The sequence below is a fragment of the Sorex araneus genome, chromosome 1, assembly GCF_027595985.1.
Source record: "Sorex araneus isolate mSorAra2 chromosome 1, mSorAra2.pri, whole genome shotgun sequence".
Taxonomy (NCBI): domain Eukaryota; kingdom Metazoa; phylum Chordata; class Mammalia; order Eulipotyphla; family Soricidae; genus Sorex; species Sorex araneus.
This window is the reverse complement of record NC_073302.1, coordinates 353,387,703-353,399,023: the sequence shown is the minus strand read 5'-3', so window position 1 is coordinate 353,399,023 and position 11,321 is coordinate 353,387,703. Positions and strand designations below refer to the sequence as shown.

At 44.5% G+C, this 11,321-nt stretch overlaps 1 protein-coding gene across 2 annotated transcripts in view; it reads right to left on the bottom strand.

Annotated features, from left to right (window-relative positions):
- Positions 1 to 2,354: 2,354 nt before the first annotated feature.
- STARD3NL (STARD3 N-terminal like) overlaps positions 2,355 to 11,321 on the bottom strand; it is a 48,643-nt gene continuing 39,676 nt past the window's right edge. For both annotated transcript variants that reach the window (XM_004606891.3, XM_055122626.1), the window contains 2 exons: positions 4,138 to 4,213; positions 2,355 to 2,814 (listed from right to left, as the gene is read on the bottom strand). In XM_004606891.3, the coding sequence (XP_004606948.1) occupies positions 4,155 to 4,213 (59 nt within the window). In that variant the 3' untranslated portion in view covers positions 2,355 to 2,814; positions 4,138 to 4,154. The remainder of the gene's footprint in view (positions 2,815 to 4,137; positions 4,214 to 11,321) is intronic.

The window sequence follows — 11,321 nt, the reverse complement described above, 5'->3', positions numbered from 1 at the left end:
CCAATTGTGATTTTGTTATACGAACTATGGACATGAGCCACCGAGATGTGCTTTTATCTCACAAGTGTTGGATTTTAGTTCTAAGTGTTTTAAGAAGTAACATTGATTTGTCCTTTCTCTCCCCGCAGGGAGCTCAGGTTTATTGTTACACCCCCACAGTGCTCCTGAGGCACACCCAAGTCCATTGAGCACTTCCAATCCTGTTTATTCTTTAACCTCTCCTTTGTGTTTTTCTTCCTGCTAATTACAACTGTCCTTTGCATAGTTTATTTTAGAGCAATGTCGTTTTTGTACATTGGAAGACAGTGTATAACGCTATGCTTTTGTAACATGGGGGTTAATTGACTCCAAATAGTATTTCCTCCTGGGCATGTGATATTTATTCAGCTTAAACCTCAGTGGCCTTGGTTCCTAGCAACCCACAAAAGGGTCATGCCAAGGGACTTGGATAGACCCAGGACAAGCTGTCGGAGACCCCGGCTTCAAGAAGGAACAGACTGAGCGCTGTAAGAAGTATAATACGTTCAAAGCACAGTCATGGAACAACTCTGACATGACCCAAAAAGAAGTAACTGAATGGATCCTGTTGGGGTTAGGAAAAACTAATCTGGCCTGAGGACTGGAGTGTGGAATATATAGTGAGATGTCCCCGGGAAGAGTAACCCTGTACGCTTACTGTATCTCTTACTGTATTCACACAAAATGATTCGAAATATTAGTAAGAAGTAAATTTAATATGATTTAATAGGTGAATATCCTATTAGGAATCTAGAGTCCTGAAGCCCCTAAATGAGATTCTGTCCTTGTGTGGGTCTCCTAGAAGAACGTCCCCTGAAGGAAGGGCTTTACATTTGTTCATTGTTCATGATAAAGTTCAACCACCCCTATGTGTAACTGCTAACCTCCAGCCCTTCATGGTTTCCTTATAATTAACACTGTGAGACTTGAACAAACGACCACTGACTACCAACCAGCCTGGTGGCCCCCGTTCCTTTATCCATTGCCAGCCATCTGGGAGGGACAGTGACCAGCCCTGAGTGCAACAGAGGACCCCCAGGTCACCACAGGATGGTGATTCTGAACAAGTATCCAGCTAGACAGAGATTCTGAGTTTAGCTACACAGTCAAATGCCATCTACTGAATCATATGAGTCTTGCTATTCATTTATTTATCCTGGTTATCTGGCCACACCTGGCAGTTCTCAGGACTTCCTCCTGGCTCTGTGCTCAGGAATCAGTCCTGGCAGGGCTTAATGTCGTAGGTGGCACAGAGGATAGAACCCAGATCAACCATATACAAGGCAAGTGACCTACCCACTGTATTACTCTCTCTCAGGCCCATGCGTCTCTAGCAGTCAACATTACTACAGTGATATTTTGAGCAGGCCTTACTGGAAGGCATGAACATCCGATACACCTGGGATTAAAGTCAGTTACAAGAGGACTACTCAGCAACATGAGCATAAGGCCCAAGTACTATCACCCTCTCCCCGCCAAGAATGGCACAGAGTGGGGACCCAGGGCTCAGTCTCTGCAAGCCCAGGAGGACAGCTCTGCTGAGATTCCCAGTTTGGGCTTTTAGTCCGAAATGGCAACACCTTTAAATCACGTACTTTCCCCCTTAGTCTGTGCTGTCAGAGCCAACTTCTGGGTGAGTCTTGGCTTCCTCTGAGGATGGTCATATCCGACCAGCTCAGCTCAATCTGCCTGTATGGCTCCTTCCTCAGTTCAATCAACACACTGAGGCACAGTTTAGCAGTGTGTGAGCCTGCAGTATGTGCAACCGACTTCCAAGACAGGCTGCTCTCTCTTGACAGCCACTGAGTTCCGATTTTGGTGTCACGGTTCCAGACTCTTTGCCTCTTTCCCACTGTAAGGAGCTTCTCATATGTAGGCCCCCTCCTCCCAACCAGCCTCCCACTCACATTTCTGCCACTTGACCCATTTTTAGAAGATGCACAAAAATGGGTTAAATGTGCTTAAAGACAGTTTACACAGAAATCAGCATCACGAGCAGTATCTACAATTACATTTTTTGAAAGATGAGAAGACTAAAAGATATGTTGTGTTGATAGGATGTAGTAACACAACCATGTTTGAAGAAACACCTCAATAAAATATTGCCATTTTAATTCAAATTAGCGAGACACAAAGGAGACACAAAGTGTAGTTTTAAAATATGAATGTGCAGACTATTTCATAGCAATACTCTATGAGAAAAAAATATTTTATGACAAAAATAACACAGAATATTTGGGGACAGTTTCCACGTTTCCACCATCCTTCTTAGATTTCCTTTTGTAGTTCTAACACTTTAGGTCAAAGGCAGTGAAAAACAAGAACAATGAAACAAATGATTTTGATATGTTGGTTTTATTACTTTTTTAAATTGTACAAAGAGTGCATGTGCATGAGTTTAAGAAAACACAAGGGAAATGTAGAGCGTTAACAAAAAGAAAAACAAAATAAATCTGAGACATGAAACCAAAGAATTTCATTCTGCAAATCCAAGTAAGAAGACAGTTTGCTTACTGGAAACAATGTTACTCCCCAAAATGAAGAAGTCTCTGATTAGGAATGCAGCGCAGGGTTCTTCCGCGACTCTTCATCAGTGAGACTCAGGCTCACTGACTCGACAGGCCCCACCAGCCACAGGCAGGCTACGAAACGTATGTGGAAATGGTACAGTGTTGTGAGGTATTACAATAAATAAGTTCTTTCTAACCATTCAATAGCACTGGATGTCACCATTCAATTTTCAATCAGACGACACCTGGCTCTGGTGCTTTTCATCCTCATTGAAATTTTTTCACACTTAGAAAAAGAGAGAAAAAAAAGTGTTTGAGATGTAAAAGGTAAAAATGCTACTTCTGGCCATCTATTTTCATAACAAAGTTTATGTAGAGAAGATCAGCTATGTTATAGAAAGAACCATGGGCATAACAACACACAAGAACTTATTTTGGAATGTTTTAGAAAAGGAGCAACTATTGGGTCTGGAGACAGCAGGAAGGATGCTGCTTTGCAGCCAACCTAGTTTCAGTCCCTGGACTACATCTGGTCCCCTGAGTTCTTCCAGAAGTGATCCCTGAGCGCAAAGCCACGGGACACCACCTGGGGAAGTCTTGAGTACTACCGGGTATGGCCCCAAAACAAAAACAAAAAAAGAAAAGGACCAACAATTCACATGCCCCATTGACGCATAACGTCTCAGTCACTCTAGTAGAAAAAAGAATGTTGCTAGTGCTGGTGTGGGCCCAGCCTCCATCCACCCCAACTCCGGCGGTCTGCCACCAGCATCACAGTGACTCCTAACCACACACTCATTGCTCTTTTCTTTAATTTTTTTTTCTTTTCAAATGTTTTCCCCTTTTATTACTATGTAACTGACATAGAACATATGACATTAACTGCAGGTGTACCACCTACCAATTTAAAACCTGTTATACTGGGAAATGACCACCATAATGAACCTCATTAACCTCCATCACCAGTTATAAAATGTCTTTCCTTTAACAGAAGACTTTTAAGGTCTGCTCTTTTCACTCTCAAATGAGGAAGCTGAGCAGCTGCTTCTAAAAGTTCCCTTGTGTTTGCCTGGCATTTCCAAAGTTAAAAACGCCTTCTTCAATCACTTGAAGGGATTTAACGCTACCCCACTGGGAGTTCACAAATCCTCTGAATGGAAGATGATATCTCTCATATTTATCTAAGACACCCCCAAACCCTTGAGAGAAACGGGTGTAGAGGGCTCAAGATGCTGAGACTGGTGTGTCTCTGACACCTACCACCCTGTGACCCGGCCCATTTACTCCCCAGGACAGCTATATCCTCACAACACAAGACATCCTGGGTTCATAATGAAGGGTTCACAACTAAGTGATGCCTGACAGAGATATTCTGAGTTGGTAAGCAAAAGCAGCTCATCCTGATTTTTATTTGGTAATTCAAGTACTTTTCATACTTCACAAATATAAGCCTATGCAGAAGATGTTATAGATTCTATTCATATGTGACCAGTAAACTTCATGCAAATAAGATGGATACTTCCATTCACATATTTTAAATCTTTGAAACTACTCACAGAAAATGCTCTAAAGTTACACATTTCCTTACAGATGAAATGCTAAGACTTACTTTAAGGAAAGTTGTCCTCATAATTCCAAGAGTGGTTTCTCACTGTCCTGCTTTTCTTCAGCTTCTTCTTCAGATCCTACATGGTAAGGAAAATGTTGGCATTTTACTAATGTAATAAATAATTTCACTGAAGCCATACTATCTGTGTGAGATATACATGTTGACTCCTCAAAAGGTCTTGGCTAACAGAAATGCAACTGTGATACAAAGTCTCACTTTATTTCTGGTAGGGAAAAACCCTTAATACAGGATTTATCAGCCAAATAGATTTCACTTAAGTACTGTTAAAAATATTCACAGTCCCAGATTACTCCCACTGCTCATCCTCTTTCACCTCTCTGCCGACACGTCATCATGTTTTTCAAGAAATATATGCAACAAATAATGGAACAAATCATTTAATAAACTTTAACAAATCATGCCCCAGTGAGTGCAACAGTGAAGATTTCCTGATGCTGCAAATGAGACCAGAGTCCCCCGTACTGGGCACTGACCACTCCTGGCCGCAGTGTCTCAAACCACACAGTAAGGCCCTGGTGCAGTCGTTTAATTCTGGACTCAGTGTTAGGAAATGTTTGTCAGCCCTTTCGTATGTTATTCTCTCGTGTGTCATTTTACCTCTAAAAAAATGTATGTCGCTGAGAAGTGAAGAAGTATTATATTTCCAAGAAATGTCCCATAGTGAAAAAAGAGTTAACTAAGTCTCATATATCTTCTATCATACATATCTTCTATCAGAGCCAGAGCAGCAGTACAGCGGGCAGGGGACAGGGCTGCACACAGCAGACCCGGGTTCACTTCCCAGCATGTCATCGGGTCCCTGAACACTGCCAGGAGAGAGCCAAGAATAAGCCCCAAGCACTGCTGACTGTGTCCCCAAATTAAAAAATATGTATCACTGTATCATTGTCATCCCATTGATCATGGATTTGCTCAAGTGGGCACCAGTAACGTCTCCATTTGTCCTAGCCCTGAGATTTTAGCAGCCTCTCTTTACTCATTCTTCCCAGCAGTGCCGCATTAGAGGCTCTTTTAGGGTAAGGGGAATGAGACCCATCTTTGTTACTGTATCTGGCATATCAAATACGCCATGGAGAGCTTGCCAGGCTCTGCCGTGTGGGCAGGATGCTCTTGGTACCTTGCCAGGTTCTCTGAGAGGGAGAACTAGGCAATAAGAGGTCACGTACTTCCGGGAGTATTGTTTTGTAGTCTCTGGATCATGGTGTTGGGAGCAGTTTGTGGATGTGGCTGCCAAGCTACTGGAAAACATATATATCCACTTAAAACTGGGTTCATATTGCTAATAAAATAATGGAAAATAAGCTATAAAGCAAAAGTCTAAATACACACAGAAAATGCTTGTTATAAAGTCAGTATGTGATGAAAAAACTAATCAGAAGATCATATTTTGTAATAATAGTAATAATAATAATAATGACAACAAAAGAACTAAATTATCAGGGCCAGAGAGATAGTTGGGCTAAAGTACTTGCCCATACTAGGTCAACCTCAATATACAGCCGCCAGCCCGTATATGGCCCTGAGCTCAACCAGGAGCTGACCCCAAGCTGGAAGGAAGCCCTGAGCCCAGCAGGCGTGCAAGCCCCGGAAACAGCCCCCGAAATAGCCATGCACTGATCAAACAGACGAGAAGAAAATGCCCAAATAGGGTAAAAGTTTTACAACAGGTTGATTTTGTAATCACGTTTAAATGACAAGTTTTAAAACAGGATATAAATTCTATAGGCAAGATGATCACAATTATGTGACACTGCAGAGAGGGAACCAAGAGGCAGCAATGGGCACTGCTGAGCTGGTTGAAGGACGGGGAACCTTTCACTCTGACTCTTGCCACAGTTCTATAAAAAGCAAGTATCACCTGAGCAAAGTGAGAGAAAGGAAACAAAATGGAGAAGTGAAGACGCAGAGAGCAGGCTGGGGTGACCCTGAGAAGCAGCCTGCCCGCTGCTGCTTCGCTCCTCTTGGAGAATATACTCCAAAAGAGGACTCTGCCCTGCTCGCAGAATGTTCGCCTGGGGGGTAGCCAAGGACACAATGTGATTCAGAGAAAGGACAGCTCAGAATCCTGAGAAAGATTATTCCACATTTTAATCTCACAAAGGACACATAAATCAGCGTGAGTTTGTGGTAAGATAAAGAGATAAGTGCGCAGTGTGGTGGGAAGGCTCCAGGCTGCAGCTAACTGCTGCGGATGGCGGCCGGGGTGGTTTAACTGCCGCATCTTTCCACACACATGTGAGGAGGATGGTCCTACGGCAATTCCAGTCTCAGGCTAACAGCATGTGACCAACAACTGCTGTGTTTAGAATTAATGGGGAGGGGGTGTCTAAATAACTGACTTTTAGATGGAACAGAAGGAGTATATATGCTTGATGCAATTACAAAGAGAATGTCACAAGATCTCCACTGGGCTTCTATTAGGAGACGGAGCAAACTTCTGGACAAGCCTGAAACTGCACGAACGGAGCCAGCCCAACCCTGGAAAGTGCCCAAAGACTACGCTTCAGCCTGGGCAAGGCAGAACTTCGGGAGCAGAAGAGGTGCTTCCCCTGGGCTGCCCCTTCCTGCCCCCCAACCCGAGACCTTGGGCAGGAGCCACGTGAGAGTGTGCGCTGCTGTGAGGACCCACAAGAGAAACAGGAACTCTAAGAGAGCCCAGGGAGAGTGGCGGGATCTAGCATGTTCTAGGGGTGACGGAGCACAGGCGGAAGCTCTGCAGCTCGAAGCTTGTGGTCAGGGCCACACAAACACCGACTGAACTGGCTGGACACGCCGAGTGCAGACTCAAAGGCACCAGCCAGCCAAAGGCACGCTCTGCCTCTGTGAGCACATGAGAAGGATCAGCAGAAGCACAGACAAGGGGACACTCAAAGTGTTAAGACACTCAAAGTGACAAGAATGTTAACGTGTCACCTAAGGCATACACATAACCACGGGCAGGGGTCAAGGGTGACTCAGAACTAACGGGTGAGGCTTGAGACAGCTCCAGGGCTCAAGGCCATGTGCTTTGCAGGTGGGAGCTCCCCTGAGCATCACCAGGAGGGGCCCCTGTGCTTGGGCGGCAGGTGGGGGTGGTCCCTGAGAACCACTGGGTCTGTTCACCCCAAAACACAAAAATCAGAAACAAAAGCATAAGACATACTTGATGTGAATGCACATAATCTCTGTTCTGTCCCAGGCCACCACTAAGCTCTGTAGACACAGGGGCTGGACCCCACGGAGAGACTGACAAATTGAAGGAAGAAAAAAATACAAGCTGTTGTGAGACCTCAGCAAGCAAACACTGCAGGGGTCACAACTGCAGAGTTCACCCCAGGAATCTGCTAAATTAACACCGATGCCAGCAACCTTCAGGAAGTCCAGCTCAGAATTTTGAGTTGGTACAATACATTTTTATCAAATCATTTTCAAAAAAGGACTGCAAGACAGGGAAAAGAACAAAAAATGTGATACTCTCAGGGAAATAGACAACTCAGTACAAATGAAGTTTTTCTGAGCAGAAAATGACACTAAAACATCTGTTTCTAAAGATGCATGTATTCCAAGCATTACTGGAATCATGTTTAGAGAGTTAAAGGAAGGCAGGGGTGTGGCTTAGGGGCAGAGTCAGGTTTGTCTTCACGGGTTTGACCTCTGGCACCACAAAATAATTAATTATACAGTTATACAATGCTCGAACACCCATCCCTTCACCAGTGCACATAATCCACCACCAAGAATCGCATTGTATAACTGAGACTTAAACCTGAAAACTTTGTAACTTTCCACATGGTGACTCAATAAAAAAATTAAAAAAAATTAATTAAAGGAAAGCAGAGCAATATTACATCAATACGCTCAGATTCTCAAGGAGAAAACAATAACAAAAAAGAGAATATGTTAAAAAAAAACATCAAAACCCAAAAAACAATTGTGGCTTAGAAATGTGCAAAAACTGAAGTAAAATATTCACTAAAGAGATGAAGGTAATATTTGCACTGGCAAAGAATCAACAGGTGCTTTTCAGCCCAAGTAAAAGAGGGGAGAAAGAAAAAAAAACACAAGAATATGTGAGTGGCATTCAGGGACCTCTGAGTTAACACACCGCAACATACATGCAGTGAGACTTTTCCCAAACAGAAAAAAAAGAATCAGAAAAAAATGAATGTTTTACAATGGAGTGGACCAAATTCCTCAAATTTGTTTAAAAATATTAATATGCACCTATAACAAATCAAATATGTACTAGTTAGGGTTTACATAAAGAGATACGCATGTAAACATCTCACACACCTCAGTCAAGATATGCGTGAAATTAAAAACACAACTACCAAAATTCACACAGGGTGCTAAAGAAATGCATAAAGCAAAACTTACACCTTCAAATGTCTATACAAGCAAAAATATCTAAAATTAACCATAAAAAGAGAAAAAACCTATCTCAAGTAGAATAGAGAAAGTACAAAATTATCAGCATAGATAAGAAACCGCAAGCTAAAATTACTGAGTAGAAATGAGAGAAGCCTCAAATTTATCACTGAGGAGAAAAAAGAATGTCACAGTCAACTATGCACAAATTTAAAGGGATCCTAAGATAATATGAGGTACAATTTGTATCTACAGATTAGACAACTCAGAAGAAATGGGTGAACTCGTAGTAAGATAAATGACCACAATGGACTCAAGAACTCAGAAAAACCGGGCTGGACCGATAGCACAGTGGGTAGGGCGGTTGCCTTGCATGCGGCCGACCCGGGTTTGATTCCCAGCATCCCATATGGTCCCCTGAGCAGCGCCAGGAGTGACTCCTGAGTGCAGAGCCAGGAATGACCCCTGTGCATCGCTGGGTGTGACCCAAAAAGAGAGAGAGAAAAAAAAAAGAACTCATAAAAACCCTAGAGAGAACAGTAAAGTGCCTCAGAGCGCTGGCGAGGCAGTGCCAGGATGACGGCATTTGCTCGACAGGCGCTGGGCCCCGTGAGATCCCAACACTACCTACGGTCCTCTGGGCACCTCAGGAGCGATTCCCGAGCACAGAGCTGGGAAGAAGCCCCAAGCTGCTGGGATGACCCCCGAGCCGGGAATAAGCCATGGTGTGTCCTACCCCCATCCCCCCCAAAAGCAGCTAAATCCTAGTTAAAAATCTCCCCCAAAGGACACTGGGCCCAGAAGGCTTCCCCAGGAACCAGCAGCCGCCAGACTGGGAGTGTGCGAGCGAGCGCCTTGGTCCTCCAGCCCATGTCTGCCCAGCCTGGGTGTGGGAGGGGGTGGCGGAGGGGTCTCACCCAGCACGCGGGGCCTTCCCTGGCACGGCGGCCCTGGTGCCTCCACACATCCTGGCTCTATCTGCACCCCCCCGCTTGCTCAGCCGGCTCTCTCCTCAGACCGCCCGTGTCCCTCAGCTCCCTGTCCACACCAGGGCCCCCGCTGCCTCTACAGACACTGGTCTACATGGTAAAAGCCACACCTAGTCGGGTGCAGTTCATGGAGGCTCTGGAAGGTGGCGGCTCTATGCCAGGACCTCAAAGCCCACTGGTCAATGACCAGCACAGTCACTACGCGGGCACTGTGCATGGGCCCAGGCTGCCACACACAGAGCTTCGAGGTGGGGTTTGGCATGTTCACAGCTGCCCTAAAGTGTGCTTCGAGGCTGCAAACAGCACGAAGCCTCTTGTGTCAATGCATTAACCGTAAGCCTATTTTTTTGATTTAAAGAAAGAAAAACAATACTGTGCCTTTACAAAAGGAGTCATTTGAAAACAGAGAAGGAAACAACTCCCAGCTCCCAGGCCAGCCGCTACCAAAGAAAGCCAAAGCCACGAGAAAACTAGACAGACCAGGACAGCAGATCACATCCAGAGATGTACTGGATGCTGAAGCCCAGTGGGATGTATCCCAGACACACCAGTTAATTTAACATTCCCCAATACGTAACTGTGAAACAAATCGAATTCCGGGGGAACATCACATGGTCATGTCAACAGACACATATTTTGAAGGTGTTTGACGTATTTAAACATTCGGTTTGATCAAAAATAAGCCACAAAACAGGCCTGCGGGACGCAATGTTTGTATTGTCATGAACAAAGCGCCACCTAGTGGACAGAGAGTCTCTTCCTGTTTAGCATCACAGTCTTGAAAACATGTCCAGCCGCCACTGGGTGGTGGTAAAGTGATGGGCTGGAAGTCAAGACTTCACATCAGAAGCTGACTCAGACGTGGAAACCATGGATGAGAGGCTCGGAGGGCAAGCGGCAACGCGCGTTAAGGAAAGAGAGAGCCAAATATCCAAACGAGAGTCAGCAAAACTGAAATCGGTGCATTTGCTGCCTGACCCATGTGCTTCTTGTGCCCGCATGGCTGAGCATGTGGTGCCTGTGCACATGTGTCGCCCGCACCTCCCCTGTTGAGATGTGCACTTTCACGCTTTCCTGTCTAATGCTGGGATGTGTGTAGGGGCCCTCGCCGCTCGCCCTCTCTCGGGCATGTCACTCTCTAGTCTTTACTACTTTTTCTCCCTCCTCGCCTTCAAAACCTCCAAACAAAATCTATTTTCTTGGGGCTGGAGTGATAGCATAGCGGGTAGGGCGTTTGCCTTGCACGTGGCTGGCCCGGGTTCAAATCCCAGCATCCCATATGGTCCTCTGAGCACCGCCAGGAGTAATTCCTGAGTGCAGAGCCAGGAGTAACCCCTGTGCATCGCCAGGTGTGACCCAAAAACCAAAAAAAAAAAAAAAACCCAAAAAAACTATTTTCTTAAAAAACAAATAACAACAAAACACTGAAATCACAAGACTCAAACTTAATGAACAAACAGAATGGTGCCTGTTGAGATGGCAGCTCAGCAGGGTTCGGGTTCGGTGATGGAGCACTGTATGTCCAGAACCCAACTATGGGTAACTTTGTGGACCACAGTGCTTTCATAAGATAAAATGAAGGAAAAACAAACAAACCCCCAAACAAAAATAGGTGGCAAAACTTGAGGTGGCATAACTCAAATTATTGCTCATGTTACTGAGATGGTAAAACTCGTATTGTTATCCCAGTTTCCAAATTCTAGCTAAGAGATATTAGTGCCGAGAAATTTTTAGTCTGAAAGATAAAAAGCTACACAAAAATATGAAATATAGCACAAACATTTAAACGTTTAAATTAAATTTATTTTTTCTTAAAGAATGAGTCCT